This window comes from Lygodium microphyllum, chromosome 26 (assembly GCF_053477565.2).
Source record: "Lygodium microphyllum isolate KBCC chromosome 26, Lygodium_microphyllum_v1.1.10, whole genome shotgun sequence".
Lineage (NCBI taxonomy): Eukaryota > Viridiplantae > Streptophyta > Polypodiopsida > Schizaeales > Lygodiaceae > Lygodium > Lygodium microphyllum.
In genome coordinates, this window is record NC_141160.1 from 96,536,692 (window position 1) to 96,558,732 (window position 22,041).

Sequence of the window (22,041 nt, forward strand, 5' to 3'; positions counted from 1 at the left end):
CTTCCACAATCTCAAAGGAAGCCTTTCTAGTGGAACTATTGATAGTATTATTGTTTGCAAACTCAACGAATGAAAAAAACTGTTCCCACAATGACTTATGCTCTAATACAAAATATCTTAGTAGATCCAACACTATAGAATTTGCATCTTTTGATTGCCCATCGATTTGTGGAATGTAAGGATGATGAATGTTTTAGTGTGGTACCCATGTTTTCAAGTAGTCCTTTCTAAAACAAACTAGTCATTTGATGATCTCTATCACTAATGATGGATTCTAGCATGCCATGATTCTTCAATTTGTGCTATGTAAAAACCTATACCATATCCCAATCTTCTTGCAAATAGGAATAAAATGAGCTTGTCTATTGAACCTACATATGATAGTCCAAATCCCATCATTTTTGGTAAGTGACCTTGGAAGATCAAAAATAAAATCCATTGCAATGCTCTACCAAGGTCTATCAGGAATAGCTGAAGGGCACAATAACTTTGGAGCCCTTTGCCTATTGTATTTGACCTTCTGACATGTGATGCATGAGCATACAAAGTCCTCAAGATCATGCCTCAAAGCTGGTCAAAAGAAGTATTGCCACTTTGCATTGATTGTAGCATCAATCTCTCTATGCCTTGTATAGGGAGGAGCATAATCCTCAATCATCACCTTTGGCCTCGACTGCTTTGTGACGTATAACCAATCATGCATCAGCCATCACGAAGACCATAATGCTCATGCATTTGGCCATTGCAAAGCTGATCATAAACATTCCAAAAGTTTGAATCAACAACATATTCCTTTTTCATGACATTGAATTCGAAGTGCTAAGCCATGGTAATTGCTGAAGTTTGGGGCTTCCTTAAAAGTACATTAGCCGTGACATTTTTCTTACCCTCAATGTGCATGACTTGCAAATAAAACATCAAGAGGACCTTTGCCCACCTCATAGGCTTCTCAGATAACTTTGTTTGAGTAAGAAAATATCTCAAGGTTTGATGGTTGATCTATGCAGTGAAATCCACTCCTTAAAGGTAGGGTTTCCACATAGAAGGTGCATGAATTATTGCAAGTAATTCTTTCTCATAGACTTGCAAAATTCTTTCAACACCATGCAAAACAGGGCTCTCATAGGCAACCACATGGCCCTCTTGCATTAAAATGGTCTCAATGTTGTTATCACTAATAAGCATCACATTGAACCACAAATGAATTCTAAAGATTTGGAAATGTAAACACAAGATTTGAAGTCTCATGTTTCTTTCAGTCTTTTGAATGCTGAAATTTCATCTTTGTTCAAAGATACATCCTTCTTTTGTAAAGCATGTAGCGGTGATGCGGATTCAACAAAATGGAGAATAAACCAACGATAGTATGAGCATAGCCCCAAGAAGTTACAAACCTCATATACATTTTTCAAATGTGGCCATGTGCAAAGAGTTGTTGAGTTTTCACTTACGCCTCACTTACGCCTACGCTCACATAGGAGTGTCAGTGATCAGTAGGACATTGGGGCACTTTTTACTCTTGGTACAAGAGGGTTTTTCCCCAAGACTTAGTCTTATTTCATATTGCTTATGTCACACACTTATGGGCACTTATCGTGTTCGGGTGTGAACACCCCCTACAACCCTAAGGCCTTAAGGGTTGTACCTTGTACTTTCAGATTACACTCTTTTAGTCTATTGCATTGGGTGTCATGCTTCGCTCTCCACACTGTCTATTGCACTTTGAGCTGAGCTTCGATCCTCTCTCCATCTTACGTTTGGTATCAGAGTAGAGGCTTTGCACAGTTCAGATTTGCTCAGCCTTTGGGAGTTCTTGCTTAGTTCAACTCTACTCAGGAGTCCTGGTTTAGTACAAATCTCCCCCCTTGTCCAGGAAGTCAGCTTGAGCTCGTTAGAAGCAAACGTCCAAGAAGTAGACGTCCTGCCCCTGACCAGCGACATGAGCGCTGCCTGTCCGCCTGCGCCTCCCCTGTACCACGCCCGTCAGCAGAGCCACCTGCGCCTGTACCTGTGCCACTTGTCCCCGCATGCGACTGATGACCTGCGTCTCCCCTATACCACACCCGCCCCGGCGACATCACCCCGTCTCCTAATCCCATCTGTCTCTGCAGCGCCACCTAAGCCGCCTAAACCTATAACCTGCCCCTCACCACTCCTCAGCAGTGCCCGACGATGCTAGCTACACACGAGGCCATTGGCACCTTCCTCTGCATCGACTGCCTCCAGCTCAACATTTCAGGGGTATTTTCTTTAAATTTTTTTATCTTTTTACTCTAGATTCATCTTTGGAAGAGGAGCCTTTTGCCCAACAGGTACACTGGTCTAGATATGTGTCTGGGACACGATTGATGCAACTTTCTGGGCAAAATTTATTAGAAATTTTAGGGCTTTTGAATTTTTTAATTTGTGCATTACATACAATTTTGACAAAGTGTACCTTAGTATACTAATTGCAGCAAGCTATTTGCTGTAATTTCTGAAAATTTTGAGATTTCCAGGTTGGTCTAGCTTGGACATTGCTCTATTGCTTCTTTTGGCATTGATTATCATGGCAAATCAAGGAGGTGATGTCTTTACCCATGTATCCAAGGAGGACAGATTGGATGGTAAAAATTACTCAATTTGGTCCTTAATGATGAAGAATGTGCTTGTTGCAAAAATCTTTGGGATTATGTCAGTGGAGAAGAAGCTAGGCCCAGAGTTGTGGCTCCAGCTACTCCTCTCCAGGAGGACGTGGACAACAAACACCTCAGCCTGTTCAGCCTGCTCCATTTTAGCCACTTCCCCAAAGATCAGCAACTCAAAAAGCATGGGATACAAGGATGCACAGGCATTGTCCCTAATTGCATTAGCAGTTCAATGGTCCATCATCCCCCACATTTGTTCGGCAACTTCTTCACACGAAGCTTGGCTAACTTTGGAGCAGATGTTTGTTGGTAAGAATGAGATCCGCATCTCTTTCTTAAAGAAAGAGCTTGAGACATTGAAGATGGATAAGGGTGGTTCTATGCAGGATCACTTCAACAAAATTCAGGACTTGCATGAGCAACTTATGAATGTCGATGAGTACTGTTTAGATGCACAACTGATATCTACTACATTGAACTCATTACCTCCTTCGTACTTGGCTTTCCACACTACCGTAAACCTCACAATGAGGATAGCCCCACAACCTATTTTCTTTCTTCAATTAGTCAGTTTGCTTCTAAAGGAGGAGCAAACAAAAAGAAATAGTGGTGTGGATGTCATAGCCTCTGAATAGGCTTTTATGGCTAGACAGAAGGGCAAAGACAGCCAAGTAAAGAATGCTTTGCAGTGCTCTGGGACTTCTGGCACCTCATAGGGAACTAAAAAACAAGTGGACATGCAAGCCAAAAAGGGCAAATGCCATTATTGCAAGAAGTTAGGCCACTACATCATTGAATGTAGAAAGCACATCGCCAAGGAGAAGAAAAAGGAGTCAAGAATGTCTGTTTCTAATGCTCCTTCCACTACTACTGAGTCCGTGTCCTTTGTTGCAAACAAGACTATTGCTTTTACACATGTAGTTATGACACTTCTTGGGCTGATCGAGCATTTAGCTCAACTAAGGATGCAAGCACTTGGTTTTTTGACAATGGTGCTTCTAGGCACATCACATCTCGCAGAGATTTATTTGCTTCCATTGGTACTGTTCTAGTTGGCAAGTCTGTGCAATGTGCCGACAGTGCATCATACCCTACTAGAGGTATTCGGAAGATTGTGCTCACAGCCATTGATGGCTCTATTCTCTACCTACAGGATGCTTTGTTTGTGCCTGGTATAAAGAAGAATTTTCTCTCTATTTCTTCTTTGGCACGTTGTGGATTACAGGTCATATTTGATGATGACAGATGCATGGTGAGAGACAAAGAACACATGACTTTGGTCTTGACTGGCACTTTATGTCATGGGTTATATGAGTTAGATGCTCTTTCAGTTGATCAGTCAGCGTACTTAGCATCCACTCTTACTCCTGCTATGATACAGACAAAGTTATTGCATGCTTGCATGGAGTATGTGAACTTTGGTAGCTTGATGCTCTTCCACCATACACATATACTAGATGGATTACCTCTTCTTGAGAGACCTCTTGAGCACTTGTGCGAAGGATGTATTTTGGAAAAAATGTATCAGTTTTCGTTTCCTTGTGATGTTGCTTTTAGAGCCACAGTCAGGTCACAGTTAGTGCATTTAGATGTATGTTGGTCTATGCAGACAAGTCATTGGGAGGATGTTACTATTTTGTGACTTTTATTGATGATTTTACTCGACTTTGTTGGGTCTACTCTTTGGTGAAAAAGTCAGAAGTGTATGATGCATTCTTGCCTTTTGTTGCACTTGTTGAGAACCAATCTGGCTGTAAAATAAAGACTCTCTGTTCAGACCGAGCGGGGGAATATATGTCCTCTATGCTGAATTCCTTTTTGAAGCAGAAGGGCATTGTTCATCGGTTCACTACTGCTTATACTCCATAGCAAAATGGGGTTGCAGAGAGGAAGAATCGGTCACTCATGGAGATCGCCAAAAGTATGCTGAAAGCGAAGAGCTTGCCACACAGTTTTTGGATGGAAGCCGTTATGTGTGCTTGCCATGTTTTGAACAGATGCCCCACCAAAGCATTAAAGAAAATTACACCTTTTGAGGCTTGGAACAGTTGAAAACCTTCTGTTGGACACTTTCCTACCTTTGGGTGCCTTGCATATGCATATATTCCAAAGGTACTCAGAAAAAAGTTGGATAACAATACTGTGAAATGCATTTTTGTTGGATATAGCAGTGAGAGCAAAGGCTATAGATTCTATGATCTTGTTTCTAAAGAGGTGTTTGTCAGTAGGGATGTACTATTTGATGTAAAATCAGAACTGTCCCTGGCTAGTTTAGACAAATATCAGGCTGCCCGTGATGTATTTGAAGGGCTGCTGCCCATTACATTTGGTGATTCAGCTGGAGTTTCAGCAAGTGAACTCAATGTTCAACTAGCTGCTCCTTTGGAAAATGCAAAAAATCAGCCATTGGCTGATCTAAATATTCAGCAAAGTGCTGAAACTGAAATTCCGCAAGAGCTTATGCACAGTCAGGAGACAAGAAAAATGCCTAGATGGTATTTACAGACTATGAAAGATAGTCATCTGGATGCACCCATGGCTGGTCAGTGGTCATACTAGAAGGAAAGCTCGTATACATGATACTGCACATACCATGGAGTTTGTTATGGCAGCAAGCACCCTTGATGATGAGGAGCCTGAATGTTTTGAGGATCCACAACAAAGTGTGCATTGGATGGCAGCAATGAAAGCTGAATTGGATTCTATCACTAAGAATCAAACATGGGATTTGGTGTCTTTGCCATTTGGGAAGAAAGCCATTGGAACAAAATGGGCCTACAAGCTGAAACGGAATGCAGATGGATCCATTGATAAATACAACGCAAGGCTTGTAGCTAAAGGCTATGCATAGAAAAAAAGCATTGACTATGAGGAGACATTTGCTCCTACTTCCCGTATGACGACCATAAAGTCTATGGTTCCTTTGGCTGCTCATTATGGATGGACTGTGCATCAGTTGGATATTAAAACTGCATCTTTACATGGGGAACTTCATGAGGAAGTATATGTACAGTAGCCCATTGGTTTTACACTTGAGGGCTTGGAACACTTGGTTTGCAAGCTGAAAGGCTTTATATGGTTTAAACGAGCTCCTAGAGCTTGGTATGCAAAGATAGATGCTTTCTTGCTTAGCCAAGGGTTCATAAACAGCTCATCTAAGTCTACCCTTTACGTATGTAAAGAGGGGGAATCCATGCTGATCATTTGTCTTTATGTTGATGATCTCTTGCTTACAGGGACACATGCTGATCAGATTTCAGCATTCAAACAAAATTTGCAGCAAACTTTAGAAATGTCAGACTTGGGGTCTTTGCATTATTACTTGGGCATTTAGTTCATGCATGATGCTAGATGTATTGGTCTATCACAGTCAAGATACATTGGTAAACTTCTTGAGAAGTTTGGCTTGTAGGATTGCAAGCGAGTCTGTACACCAATGGAACCTGGACTAAAGCTGTCATTACATGATGACAGTGATTTGTTTGATATACACACTTATGCTCCAGCAGTTGGATGTCTTATTTACCTATGCAAACTAGGCAGGACATACAATTTGTAGTTTCAGCCTTGAGTAGATATATGCATCAGCCATGCATGTCACATTGGCAAGCTGTTAAGCGTGTCTTTCGTTACTTGCAAGGTACTAGATCTCTTAGATTGCTTTATGCCAAGGGGGGACCACTGCCTTTACATGCTTATAATGATTCTGATTGGGCTCGTGATAATGATTCACGTTACTCCACTAGTGGCCATTGTTTCTTTCTTGAGTCATCTTGCATATCTTGGCTTAGTAAGAAACAATCCACTATTGCCACATCGTCATGTGAAACTGAATACAAGGAAACTTTCACTACCACAGTTGAATGCGTATGGATTAGACGCTTGCTAGCTGATCTGGATGTATTTGTTACGGAGCCTACTCCTTTGTTCACTGACAATCAAAGTGCCATTGCAGTGGCATGGAACCTAGTGTTTCATGCATGCACGAAACACATTGAGATACATTATCACTTTGTTAGAGAGAGGCTATATACAGGTGATATCAGCCTTGTCTATTGTTCTACTACTAGTAATGTGGCAGACATCTTCATCAAAGCTCTTCCTCGTGACAAATTTGAAGCATTTTGCAATGCTTTAAATTTGATCTCTTTTGGTGGATAATCCTTGTACTTTTGATCACTCTTCACTCCAGGGGGTTTTGTTGGGTATGCCTACACTCACATAGGAGTGTCAGTGATCAGTAGGATACTGGGGCACTTTTTACTCTCAGTATGAGAGGTTTTTTTCCCCAAACTTAGTCTTATTTCATATGTGCTTATGTCACACACTTACGGACACTTATCGTGTTCAAGTGTGAACACCCCCTACAACCCTAAGGTTTAAGGGTTGTACCTTGTACTTTCAGATTACACTCTTTCAGTCTATTGCATTGGGTGTTGTGCTTCACTCTCCACATTGTCTATTGCACTCTGAGCTGAGCTTCGATCCTCTCTCCATCTTACAAGAGTATCAAATTTTGCAAGGTCCATACGCACACCATCAACAAAAACAATGTGCCCCAAAAAGTGCATCTCATGCAAGACAACTTCACTCTTTTTATCATTTATGACCAGCCAATGTTTCTTCAGTTCATTAAACACAATAGCCAAGTGCTCACAATGCTTCTCTTCATTCTTTGAGTATACAATTATGTTGTCAAAGAATGTGACCACAAGTGCCTTGTATGGACGAAAGATCTTATCAATCATTTGGTTAAATGTGGTGGGAGCATTGGCAAGTCCAAATGGCACAACGAAGAACTTATACAATCCAAAAGAAGTCACAAATGCTGTCTTGTGCATATGCTTAGGCCTAATGCGTATTTGACAAAGCCACTCTTCAAATCAATATGGCTGAAAATCGTAGACCCTTGCAACCCATCCATTGCATCATGATCCTAGGAATTGCACTAATCATGATTTTATTTAGAGCATGCTAATCAATGCATATGTGCCATGAAGCATCATTTTTCTGCACCAACAACACTGGTGAGCAATAGGAGATGAACTGAACTGAATCAGCCCCTTTCCAAATAGCTCCTACACTTGGCTCATGATCTCCTCTTGTTGGGCTTCATTCACCCTAGATGGTGGTCTATTTGGTGGACTATTGCTAGGGATTAAATCTATGATATAATCCTTTTGCCTTTTGAGTGGTAGTTTCCTTGGCAAAGACTGTGAGGAATAATCCTCGCGTTGATTTAAGAATGCTATGCATTCCTTATCCAATTTATACACATTACCTACTAATTCATTATCATCATTACTTTTGGCAAATACTAAGTACACTGAAAAGTGATTTTTCAATACTTTAAATATGGCAGAATGTGATATGCTGGGAACAAATTTCCCTTTAAGTTTTATATCCAAAGTATGTGTAATATTTCCACACAACTAAAAATTAGTTGGTTAGTTCGAAAGTTAGTTAGTCAATTAACAAGTTAGTAAGATTACTAACTAAAGAGTAACTAAAGTAAAAGACTAACTAAAGTAAAAAACTAACTAACATTAATAATTAAGGATTTTTATTTAATTAAAAATATATGTTAAAAAAATCGAGAGTCATAAATCCAATATTTTTCTCGGATTGACAAGGACCGTAGCCACCCTTCACGGAAGTTACAATGTGAACGAGACTTATGAGCTATATTAATCATTAGTATTAATGTGTATAGTTTGGACGGTCCAAAAATATTAGATTTTGAGCAAAACTAGCATATTCTAGATATTTAAGATATATCCTAAAAAGATATGGAGATTTCTAGAACTGGATGTCATTTTAAAAAAAAGATAAGTCATGTTTTAGTTAGATTTGGAGATTTTATAAAAAGAACAAAAATAAAGAGAGAGATTTACGAAATCGCGCGCGCCGCGATCGCAGTCTATAGATAGAAAACAACACTTCGAACAGAGAAAAGAAAAATGAGTGAACTGAGAGCTTTCTAATCAAGTATCTTGGAGTTTTATCCCCCCTTTCGGAGCCAATGGAACCATTAGATTTATGATCTAAGCATCAAATCATTGATTTTTCCAAGATCCCTCTCCACAAAGAGCTTCTCTTCTCAGCCATAAGCCTCTTCTCTAATTCACTATAAATATGAGATATGGGGAGGCACAAGAAGTATAAGGAGATCCCGAGAGGCTGCGAGAGAGAGGTAGAGAGAAGGATACCCCTCCAAGAGATTACGAGAAGAAGCTTGAGAGAGAGAGAGAGAGAGAGAGAGAGAGAGAGAGAGGAGTTATCCCGAGAGGCTGCGAGGGAGAGAGTTAGTTCAATTTTTCCCTATCTCAGTCTTCGACTAAGCCATCTTCTCTTACGCTCTCCTATCTTGAATCTATTCTACCTTCTTTACCTCTTGAATCTACTTGCGGACGATGGCCTCCAAGCGAAGGATGTCGCGTGCGGATGGCAATCCCATAACCAACAACGAAGCCTTGGGCGAAGACATCACTGTCAATCCAACTGCGGTACCGGTTGTAAGTAATGCATTTCCAAATTGATAGATGATTGCTTTGATTCTCGTATGAGATACGTTAGGCCCCATACTATGATGCATGAGTATAGGTCATCGGAAGGGATAACTTTCATCTCATGTATTCAAAAGATCGAGGTTGCAAAGTGCATGTATCAAGGGAAGTTAATTGCACCTAGTTGCATATGGCTTATTCGTTGATAGAGTAATTACAAGGAAGAATTGGTTAGGGGTTATGAATAGCATAATCATGACATTAAAAATTGTGCATACAAGTGTTAAGTAAATTTTACATAGAATCGCTCTTTGATTCCAAGGGGGAGAGCAAATATGTGATGGAAATGTTATCGCGACTATTCTTGCATTGTTTGGGAAGAATACAATTGGTTTTTTGTTGATTGATCGAATAACATCCTAAATGCTTTTATATTCAATTAGTTGTTAGTTTGTTGTTTGGATGATTATTCCATCGCACTGCCGATTAACCCCAACAGGGTACTGCTCGATCCATGGGCCGAAGGTCGAGTGGTGAAAATGCCAACCACGGGAATGATGTTTCGCTCCTAGACAGCTTGCGGGTCAGGTGGAGCTCTAGACATTCCTTGCTAGGTCTAGTATGGAGTTGAAGACCTCCGTGGCTCCTAACGTCTGGGCATGTTGGGATATCCTATTCTAGAGGATAGAATTGTGGTGCCATGTGATTTGGACCAGTTACTTCTGTTGGACAGAAGTGGTGTATAATTTCTCCTGTATGGATGGGGGACAAAGATTAACGTGAAGATAAGTTAATGAATTTCTTTGAACTTGTTTTGCTTGCTCTGTTTTCGTATCTATACTGTAAGTTATGTGAACGAACCATGTTCCCTAAAAGGCTTAATTAATGAAGCTGACTTTATATATCACACATAAATGTGGTAGGACCTAATTAGAAAACTAAAGCTATTGAGGGGGGTTTTACCGTCATTGACCTTAGAAATTGTTAGGGTAGAACCCCGATTCATGCCGTTTTAGGGGACCGGAATGGGACTATGCCCTACGGGCAGAGAGGTCGAGCAACGCATCCCTCTTGTTTCCCATTCTCTTTGAACCAAGTGTGGCATGGGTCTACTTTGGCTTGGGTATCTCTGTGTAAAATAGGATGCCCAGGATCTGATGCTAGAATTCTGTTAGGAAACCTTGGCCACTAGGAGCCCAAATTTCAGGTCAATCCTAGTGGGTTCGGCCGTAAACGTTTCGTTGCGAGACGGATTCGGGGAACCCTAGGTGACAAAACCCGGAACATTCCATGGGAGTGCCGGGCAGCGACGCTTAGATTCGTTTCTCGATAGACCGCTAAAAGCGTGCCTGGACAACTGATGGGCGGGCACCTTACAGTATGGGTCTTGCTATTATGCTATATAATGACTTCTTTTGCATGAGTATCAATCAATGCATACACTTGACAACACCATGGCACACCATCCAGAACATCACATCCAACGATGCAATGTAGAACTCTTCATTGTCCATGTAATTATGAATGTGAACATGAAACTTTTCAATGATAAGTGTGATTGGCTCTACATAACCATGACATGCCATAACTACTTCCCCCATCGGTCCAATCTCATCCTCTCTAATCAAAGAAAATCAATGCATGCTGATCCTTAACCTTGCCCCATGCTCTAGAAAACTCTGTAGCATCATCATTCCGCTGCTCATTGAGTACATCAGAGACCAAATCAGCCGTGGTTTTGGGGATTTTTCCCTTTGGAATACCTTGGCTTTTAGCATTTTTAGCTTGCTGCCTATTACAACAGTTTTAGCAATGTGCCCCTCCTATTCACACACATAGCATTTGTTGGCATGGCACAAGTCTTTATGTTTGTCTCCATTTTTTCAAGTACTTTGCTGTCTTTGCCTTTTCTTAGCAGTAGTAGTAGATGTCCCATGTTTCTCAGTCCTTGCTGCCTTGACCTTTCTTCATCAAATTTGAAGTTAGAAGACTTTCCCCACAGCAAAGCATCGGCTGTACATGCCGTCTCTATCAATTGGGACATGCTAGTCACTGTTGTCTTTATGCAAAAGGCTCTCATTTCTTTGGACAACCCACAACAATACTTCTGTATTTGCTCTTGTAGTAGTATTGCATGGTATGAAGTAACAAGTCGCGATCCTTCCCAAAACTTCTTGTTATACTGCTGTAAATTCTTACATGAGAAGCATCCAACATTTTCCATGCAATCATTACATCTACTTTGAATGCAGTAATCAGCCATGTTGAAGCAAACACTTGCTTAAACTACACCCACATGGATAGTAATCTACCTTGCATAAGAAGAGAAGTCCACCACAAAGCATATCCTTAGAGAAAGGGGCAGCTTTACACACCTTTGATGACTCCATAAAATTATCCCCTGAATACATAGCATCAAATTGCTAAATGAAAGCTAATGCTTTCAAATTATCTTGTGTACTAGTGAAAGTATCAAACTTCATTGGCTTTCCGCCTTCATTGAAGTCATTTGCCTTGCCTTTGGATGCCACATTATCATAAATTCGTGGCTGCAAAAAGGGTGCAATTGCTGTTTTTCCATCATGAGTAGCATTAAGCATGACATCAAATGGACCAACACCAAAACCATGTGTCCCAAACATAGCGGGAGTAGCAAGTACATTACAAACATGCTCATTTGTGCATCATAGAGCGTATCAATATGGCTGTACATTGGATTTGGCATTCCCCTAAGCATTCTGGATACATCTGACTATGCATCTCATGCATTCCTTGCTGCATACCAAAGGCATTTGAGCCATGCATACCAAATGATGCCATGCCATGATAAACCATTGCACGGAACACTAAACCACCACCAAAGCACCCCAGATTTCCAACATTGGATACATTCCTTGCTATCCAAAAGGCATTGTATTGGGATTTACAAGGTTGCTACTCATTTGTTGCCATTGCATTTGCTCATTTGTAGCATTTGGTGCATTTTGAGGTTGTGCCACCTCAATCTTTGGCAACTCATACTTCTCAGAAGCCTTAGAAGATGATTTCTTCTTTTTGCCCTTGCTGTCCTTTTGGATGGCTGCATACAATCAGCAAACCATGGATCCTTAGTAAGTTGACACAACATATCAATTGCTTCCATCAACTGTGCTTTAAATTGTGCATCAAGGTCCTTTTCTTGTTGATCTTCAGCATTATGGGGTTGTGAAGGACCTGCTTCATGATCAAAGCCAACATTTTCAGCATGCTGCCCATGCTAAGTGCACATTCCAAGAGTGGGCATTGCATTGTTTTCATTGCCTTGGGAATCTTTAGGCATCGATGTATCATCAGATGATCACTCTTTGACAATCACCATGTCCAAATTTAACTTGCACTTAACATATGCACAACTTAATTATGCTAAAGCAATACATTAAAAATTCATGTCCTCGTAACAACTCAAGTCACAACCATGGTATTTGTTGTACCATGAAAGACCATCCCAAAGTCGTCCTCGATATCTCCTAGGCTTTGGGATAGTCCCATAGGCAGTCTCTCTAAGTCTCCTCTAGCTCCCCACATCTTGCACATGCTGCTGGGGCCCTGCCATATCCAAGCCATCTATCAATTGGTAAGTTCCTGTGAACTAATAGCCATAGGAAGGGATATCTTTCTAGCCTAAAGCTGTCATGCAGCCTCCAAAAAATTGACAAGAAATGACCTGAGATGTCCTATTTATGGCAATGGCTAGTAGTTATTGGCTGTTGTCTAATTGAGACCATCTTTGGAGCCTAGTAGTGTAAGCAAATAAGACAACAATGGATGGTCCATGGAGGAATGGATCCCTCCAAACCCACTCTCTTGGATACCACTGTAATCTTTGAAAGGGCTTCTTGTGATAAGCCCAATGTCACCATCCATCTGACAAGCAGGTGGCTAGGTCTGGGTTGATGTACCACCTCCTACTTTGATCCTCCAATCCCAAGGAGGATGCTCCTCTAGAGAAGAGACCAATCCAACTTTGAGAAGTGGTTGTATTAGTCAGCCTCCACTTTGGAGGCACTCCCTTAGTCATGGCCTCTATCATACATCTGGCACCCTTGAGGCCTTGTAGTCTCTACCTTTGGATCTTCTACGGCAACTCCTGAAATGTATGACCAATCTCCAGTTCAGGCATCAACCTGTATAGAGAATCTCCCCTAGGATAGGTATATCCTCTGTCCACTAGTGTGGCCCAACTTGAATGTAAATAGTGATTGAAGAGAAGACGCTATCTCCTCTTCTCTTTGACTATGGATGGTGGTAGCCTGGTGGAGGCTAGATGAAACAGATCTCCGTGTTTTAATGATAATAGCTATGAATCTTTGAAACTCCTCCCTAAGTCTCTAGTCCTCATCTCTTGAAGATCCAAAGAATAGTAAGTTTCCATTTGTAGGTGTAATGGATTGAAGCCTCCATATCAAAAATTTCTTCTAAAGGATCCTTGACTAGAAGGAGATCCTTGACAATGAGCTTGACCATTACGGCTTTGCTTTGAGCATTGGGTAAATGATGGCAATGGATCCTTTGGATCTTGGTTGTATAATGACATCCCAAGCCACCATTTCCCTAGTTGGCCTCCCCATCTCTTTCTCACAAAATAAAGTTCTTGATGAGGTGTTTCACTTGGCCAATGCATGACCTAGAGAACGCCTAGCAAGATGTGACATACCACATGGTCATGAGAAGAACCTGGTTGGCGACCACCATTCTCCTTGCTAATGAGAGCCTCACAGAGCCCCAATAAAGGAGCTTTTGTTTGATGCTCAAAAGAAGAGTGCCAATTACTGCTTTGAATAATGTCACATCCAAGATAGGTACGTGAAATCCTCGTGTGGTCACCATTTCGACTGCCTAGTGTCACATACCCAAAATCATAGGATTTGTGCCAATTGATTAAGGCACCTAATGCTCTTTAAAATACCACCATGGTTGCTACAAAGGCCCTAAAATTGCTCTCATTTCTGTCTAAGTAAACTATTGTGTCATCTACAAACTCCACATCAAGGAGCCCCTTGAGCTCACTGATGGGTAACCTGATGCCTCTGCTACCTCTAGATCTGCCTATTAACAAAGAGCTCATGGCCTCTACTACAAGCAAACATAAGAAGGGGGCAAGTAGGCAGTTTGTCTCACTGCTCTCTCGATGCTAAATCTTTCTCCTTTGGCCCTGTTGACATACCTGGCTGTGTTTTGGGGAGTAAAGGCAGCAGCCCCCTAATGCACTGCTTTGGAGATCCCATCCTCAACATGGTTCCCTCTATAAAACTCCCAATCCATGGGATCATATGCCTTCTCGAAGTCAACAAGGAGCACAATGAGATCTGGATCTTTGGAACGAGCAAGAGAAGTGAACTCTCAAATAGTAAAGATGTGATCCAACATGCTATGCTCTTGGACAAAACCTTTCTAGGTGGGGTGGATAATTCTAGCATCAATGGGGCTAGTCTTAGACTAGTCGCCTTTGCAAGGATCTTATCAGTAGTTCTAAGCAAAGTGACTGGCTTCCACTTTTTAATATCTAGTCTATCTCCACTACCCTTGGGAATGAGATGAATCAATCCCTCAAATAGTCTCTATGGCATGGCATAACCCTCAATGCCATAATGTCTTGGAAAGCTATGATGAGGCCAGTATTGGTAAGATACCAATAGCCAAAAAGGACTTTATCCAGCCCATCTTCTCCTGAACATTTGCTTGGGAGCAATGCCAAGAGTGTCTCTCTAGCTCCTTTGTAAAAAGGGTCATCATATGCTTGCTCATCCTATCCCTCTGTCCAAAGTGCAGCTAGTGATGCTCTCGCAGTCTTCTCCCTCTCTAGAAGGCACTATCTCCTCCTCCTGGCCTCCTTGAAGAAGACTGCGAGATGGGCAGTCTAGACCTTTCTCAGTTAGATGGGCAGCTAGAGATAGATGAGAGCTTCTAGGTGTAGAGTCCACAGAAGATATACTTTTTTACTTAGATGGAGATGAAGATAATTTCAGGTTTTTGTGGCTGCAGCAGAGAATTTTTGGAGAGCCTCATTAATTGGTGCAAATTCTATGAAACATGGGTGTGCAACATTCAATAACTACTTCCAGCCCTTCAAATGCATATTACAAAAATAAAGAGATTGAGCATTTTGCACAGCAACAGATTGTGCCTTGCTCAGAAATAAAAGAAAACTCATATTGTCTGCTGAAATGTTAAGACATGAAAGATGACATTTTTCATCAGAAACTGGAAATTCCAGACAAAAAAACAAAGTTAACAGTAAGAAATGTAGAGTCAAGGTCATGGAGACAGAGGAAGTAGCAGGGGAGACTGAACCAGCAAAAGCAAGAAGTTTCGCATCCATGTAATTGGAGAGGGGAGAAATCACACAATTGAGGAGCAAAAGGCTGCAGCAACTACCAGCAACATAATAACTAGAACACAATATAACTATGAGAAGTTGCAGCTGAAGGCACTTTTGAACTATACTGAGAGTTGAAATCATTGAGTCTTTATGAAATTCAGGAAGTGACACATCTAGACACCATCATTGAAAGAAAACACAAGAAAGATAGGCACATAATGCAAAATACATTATCATTGTTCTCTTCCACCCACAAAGAATGCTCACCTCTACTGAACCTAAAAGGTGAGAAAAACCATGTGTTATTGCAGGATTGATAGTGTATTTAGCAATATAACGCTTGATACGAAAGTTGTCATTGTCAGAGTCACTATCTTCTGCCAGATAGCCCCGCTGCATCTTCATTTTGTCAGCAGTCTGCCAGGTTCGTGTAATTACCTGTAGAAAGAGAGGAACAAAGATGTTTCAGCCCAGACCTCAAAGGAATACCTTCTTGCATAAATTAAACTAACATTGAGATTCAAACATTGAACGAATAATTGATGCATGTATATTTGTGTCCTTGAGTATTCCAGTATAATCAATAAGGTAGTAGATCATGGGTGTTACTATACACATTGGGCACACCAAAAAAGTATATACTAGGAATACCTCTCCTATCCGCCCCATAGCCTGAGAGTCAGATGACATCATGCTGATTGCTCCCATATCGTGCAATATATCTTCAGCAGCGATGGTCTCTCCACGAATCCGAGACTCCGCAAAAGCGACATCTTCTGCAATATTTTTGTCTAGGTGGTGGCAGACCATCTAAAAAGACAGAAAATAATACCATCTTCTCAATCTGATAAATGACAATGACAGTAAAACTCCAGTAAGTGACTCTTATTCAAACTCTTCTAATAAAACACTTTGCTTAATATAATATGAAATCACATTGCATTTGCGAGATCAGGGTTTCACCCCTTGATGATTTTCTGCAGATTTCAGCAAGTGTGATATAATACCTTCACTTTCTAAGAGTCCATCACTTTAGCCTGATCTAGAAACTTCTGATAGGGAGGCTTCAAGCTATGACACCTTCACATGTGCAACATTCACTGGATCTTTCAAGAGATCAGAACTAGAGATTTAGGGAGGAGCTTTGGGGTCAGATTTGTAGCTGCCATTATCAGAGCATAAGATTCGTATCATTTGGGCTTCACCAACTACCTCCGTGTATAATTGAAGAGAAGAGGAGACAGTCTCTTATCTTCAATCACTATTTGAGATCAAATTCCGATCAGACACTCTGGATAAAGGACATATCTATCATGGAGAAGATTCTCTCTCTAGGTTGCTTCATCAGTGGGAGACTAGTTTGCATTCTAGGAGCTACTGCAAGAGACTCAGAGAGACAGACTACAAGGTCTTAGAGGATCCAAAGCTATCATTGAGGCCATGACAAAGAGAGTTCCACTAGATAGATGAACAGGTATGGGTATTGGATTAGTTTCTTCTCTAGAGGGGACATTCTTCTAAGTCATTGCAACTAGCAGAGACAAAACATTGACTTTTATGGCAGAGGAGGATGGCTGCCCATAGCGAGAGGACTTTGACCACAGACAACATTCATTATGTGCTCTGGATAGAGAATCAGAGTAGTGGCCATGTGACATGGCCTTCTTTGGCTACACTACTATGCCGGGAAGGAGGATAAAAATGGGTATGATCAAAGCATAGCCGTCAACCACCTCTCATTGGCACAAAAAGGGAATCTCAGATTAGTTCTTATATGACTTTTGGAGGAGGCTACATGATAGCTTTAGGCCTAGGAAGATCTCTCTCTTCCTATGCCTTGTAGCTCAAGGAGTTTAGTAGTTGGCACCTAGCAAGCAACATGAGACATAGAAACATTGCCTATGGGATTGCCCTAGAGCCCAAAAGGCATGGAGGACAGCTCTTAGGATAGTATTTCATGGCATAGGAGAGACCATGGTGGTGACTTGCGAGGCTGTTGCATGTCATAGATAGTTGCCCAACATGCAGCTATGAGGATGTTTAGGGGAGCTTTTCTTTTTCTCATCATTGGACAACATTTGAGCAGGATCTCCACTCTAGATTACTCACATGTATAATGGATCCAGGGACATTGTCATAGATGGGAGCTGATTGCTAGTATTATAGCTTCATATATCTGGACCACGAGATATAGCCATGTAATTGACCTTTAGGATGTATCCACAGTAGAGATTCTATCAAGGATCTGGATAGAGATAATCCACACTCTCCACATGAGATGGGAGAGGATGCAAGGCAGCTCTAAGAGGATGAGGAAGAGAAGAGAGACCTTTCGGACATGAGACTTAGGCACTTTCTTCCATAGTACCCCTCGAAAGGTTTGGCATCATAGGCCACCAAAATAGTTGTTTACACAACCATTGCATTTGTGATTTACTCAATTACTCTTTATAGAGCTCCTTGTACTTTTTATTTTGCCTTAGGTTCTCTCTAAGGTGTTAATAATAGAATTTTCTTTACAAAAAATTGTAATCTCTTCTCCTTTGAGAACTTGAGCCTTGTGAACTTTTTGGATAACTTAGTCTTGAGACAGTGACTTTCTCACATTTTCACTATGACAAATCCCTCTGTTCATGGGATTGCCGGTGTGGGATTGCATGAGAACTATGAAAGACTATTGTCACAGCAAATACTCCGTGAGATTGGGCACAAATGCTATCTCATTTTTAGGATTTTAGCCATCTTTCAAACATTTTAAAGTTGATTGGATACCAACATTGAAGCTAACAAGTTCATTGAGCACCTATGGATTGATTGTGTTGTGTGAAATTGCTAAGGATACATCAATCTATACCTAATTTGGAGCATGCAAACATGGAATTGCAGCTGTTCTGTGGCAAGGCAGAACCTAATGGAATGCATATAGAAGGGATCAAAGTAATTTTGGGAATAAATTGATTCTGGTTTTCTGAGGTGGTAATAAATGTCTAAATTTACCTAGTTTGACATTGAATTGGTGGCAAAGCACTGGGACTGATGCAAGAATAGGGCTGAGGCTTCATAGATCAAATCAGTTTCAAACTAAGATTTACATGCATTACACATTGTTTGCCATGTGCAATAGTGTCGGACCGTGTTGGAGACAAGTCTATGCTGATTCCAGAGAGGCACATGGATATCACTGGTAGAGTGTTGGCTTGTGACAATAGGTCTTCGTGATTCGTGCAAGCTTTGAATTATGATAAAGAAACACTGTGAGGGTGACCAATTCTATCGGGTGTCATCCACTATGAAAGAGCCTTCTAACTCTGTCTTTTGTCTATTTGCTGATTTCTTTCATGTGTGCAAGTTAGTTTATGCTCATTGCCCTTTAGATTATTTCCAAAGGCCAGCTTCAGCACCCTTCACAAAAATGTGTATACTCACGTTCGATGTGAGATATCTTCTCATTTTCATGAACCATAATTGTAAAAAGATGAACAATTAACTGTCAAAGATTTGAAGCTTCACCAACTGAATGTCGAATACAATTGCTCCATTGTACCGTCTATGACAGCTTGACCACATGAATATTAGAACAATTGAACTCTGTAATGAATGTCAGCATATATAAATACTCATGGAAATTAGAAAAAGGCACTCATCAGAACAAAGAAAACCCAGACCCTGAAAAAGCTAAGCACTCATGAGAGTTCCATTTGAGGGCCTCCCTTCCAGACACGTAAACTTGAAATCTTAATTTTTATGAAACATGATTTTGATGACAGTTTAATCATATACATGTCCCAAATCACAGAGACGTGATGCAGATGGACAGCTTCAGCGGGCACAAATCCCATCAAAACTTCCTAGTTAGAGTACTGCTGCCAATGTCCAAAAGGTTATGTTTGAACATTGGCACATATGATAAACCATGATTGTTGGAATGAAGATTCTCAGATATGTTAAAACTGAAAATTTTATCCAGAAAAGTATGTTACATTCCACATTTTAAAAAATGTTCTTGAAAACCAGCCTTCTCTTACTCTAAAGTGTTACCTTATGGCTCAGTTAATCAAATCTCAAAGTTTTCCTATCCTTAACTTTCCTTTTTCCCTATTGTAGAGTACTGATGTTCAAAATTCAATAAGAATTCATGTGAAAAGGACCAATTAATGCATAGGATGGCCTCAATGCTTATATGAACTTATGTATACAAAACTTACCTTGTGACGGCTAACAAAAATTGTCCTGGTTCTCCCTAGTATTTTCTTATAGATAAGTTTTTGTAACTTCAGGGCTCATGCAAAGGATAAGATATAGTAGAATAACTTGGCACGTATGGGTATCCCCATCCATTGGCTACTATAAGTGGAGTCATTGGAATGACAGTAACACATGGAGCATACAATTCAAGAAGAAATACTTGCATCCCACAAGTCTGCTGATGTATCTTGATCTATCATCGCAATATAATTCACTCTCCATTTCTTGGGTCTTGCCATTTACACTACTGTGTTTTTGTACATGTCTATATATATATGTGTGTGTATATTTTATGTAGGTGTGTTATTGTGTGTGAGTTTATCCTCTTCAATCCATGGATTTATGGAGGATCATTGGTTGAAGCTAATTCAATTGAACATTGTGATACCTCTATGGTATCAATGGTGAGAACTATGACTATGGGACAGAATATACAGTGCCCTTTCATCTATGAAAAAAAACAAGCCTCACCATGAGGAGCAACAGGATAGTATTAATGCTCATGACTTGACAATTAAGGATGCTATACATGTCGTAACTGATTCATATGGTTTTGAACAAAAGTCACTGTCATGGTTTCTGGGGACAGAGTCCTAGTGTTTCCTTTCATATGAAACTGATATGTAATTCCACCTTGAGGTCCACCAACCATAACTCGTTAACTGTTGAAGAAGATGGGACATTTGCTTGTCCCATCATGGAAGATGAAGTCCAATTTCTGGGTTGTACCATTTCTTATGGGGAGGTAAATGCTGTGTTGAAGGTTGCCATCCTTCAGAAGTTACTTTTTCTTTGGCTTTTGACTGCATACTAGTAGCCTTTACAGGATCTCATTGAATGGCAGCTTCAGTCTTTTCTTTATCTTTGCCTAATTGCAATATCTTAGACTATTACTTACTAGAACCCTTGAATTGTGAAAGTTTTGTTGCATTTTCCATAGAGGAACAACATTTGTAGGTGATGGATGCACACAGAAGGGCATTTTGAAGACACGCTTGAATTTATGGCAGGCAAAGCAGGCACTTGGTGAGACCCCCCATTTCGAATTAAAATACTGGTTCCTGTAACTTTGAGATTTTCACCGGCTCATATACCTTTGATAATTTCCACCGCTATTGAAATAACCAGCTATTTCTGCTAATCAGTGTCCCATAGTATGCAAAATCTGTTTATCAGCAATTTCTGCAAAATCTGTTATGGTCTGCTGTCAGCCTAGGCAGACACACCACTTTTCCCTAACTTTATGGTGTGCTTAGTAGATGCTTAAGTAATGAGGAAAGTCTACCACCTCAACCTGTAACAGACTGATCAATGATTGATAGTCTTTAGTAGGTGACTCCATAAAAACACATATAAGGTGGGGTCTGATACAAAAGAGGTGATTGGTCTAGCAAACATTGTTTGTACTTGTTTAGTGAGCAATACATTCTAAGAGCCACCAGAAACATTAATGAACACCTTCTACAAAAAGGAGCCGCCAACAGTTGATTGTACCTATGTGCTACATCTTGCGCTGAAGGCATTTTCACTGAGAACAAAAAGATCACCACTTTCCCAGAATATGTTTTAGTGGGGAAACTATGGTGGGAAGATTAATTTTATTATGGAAAGTCAGAGGATCAGTCCATTTAGTGTGACTTTCAAGAAAATACTCAATGTAATGCATCAATTAAAAACGGCACCTTAGGAGAGTCTGGCTACCCAACATCCTAATAAGTTCCTTTTTCCATTGCACGATGTATTATTATTGTCAAACATTTTATTTGAGCAACTGTAACCTTGTAATTCACTGACATATTGCTTGAAAAAGAGGTACCAAATCAGATTACAGGCTATGAATCGTGACAATACTATAGTAGACTTGCAGGATGGTGCAGCGGCTGCATATGACAAACTGAGAAAGGCTACTGCTGCATATAGCTTTCTGCCATAATAACGTCATATGCTGAGATAGCCATATATCTATACCTATATATACCTATGTTGCAAAGGATGGAATCAAATGATTGCAAGTGACACAAGAAATGAGTGAGGATTCAGGAAAAAGGAACTTTCTTCTTGGTCAAATTCCCTTGGGTCAAAGTTGCAGGAAGGCATACTGCTGAATCAGACAGACAGAGATACCATGCTGTAATAAACAGACTATACATGAGGACTGAAAGGGCTGATTGTTGTAGTAGGAAGGCAAAGCCGAATAACTGGATGAGAGACAAAGGAGAGAGTCCATGCTGCCAATAACAGCCTTCACATACACACACACATACATGCACGTGTGTGGTAGCATCATTGAGAAAGGAGGCAAGAC

General features: G+C 40.6%; 1 protein-coding gene across 3 annotated transcripts in view; it reads right to left on the bottom strand.

Moving 5' to 3' along the window:
• The window catches only part of URE (urease), a 186,188-nt gene that overhangs the window by 19,897 nt on the left and 144,250 nt on the right, over positions 1–22,041 (bottom strand). For all 3 annotated transcript variants that reach the window (XM_087668540.1, XM_087668541.1, XM_087668542.1), the window contains 2 exons: positions 16,143–16,301; positions 15,759–15,929 (listed from right to left, as the gene is read on the bottom strand). In XM_087668540.1, coding sequence (XP_087524666.1) covers positions 15,759–15,929; positions 16,143–16,301 — 330 coding nt within the window. The remainder of the gene's footprint in view (positions 1–15,758; positions 15,930–16,142; positions 16,302–22,041) is intronic.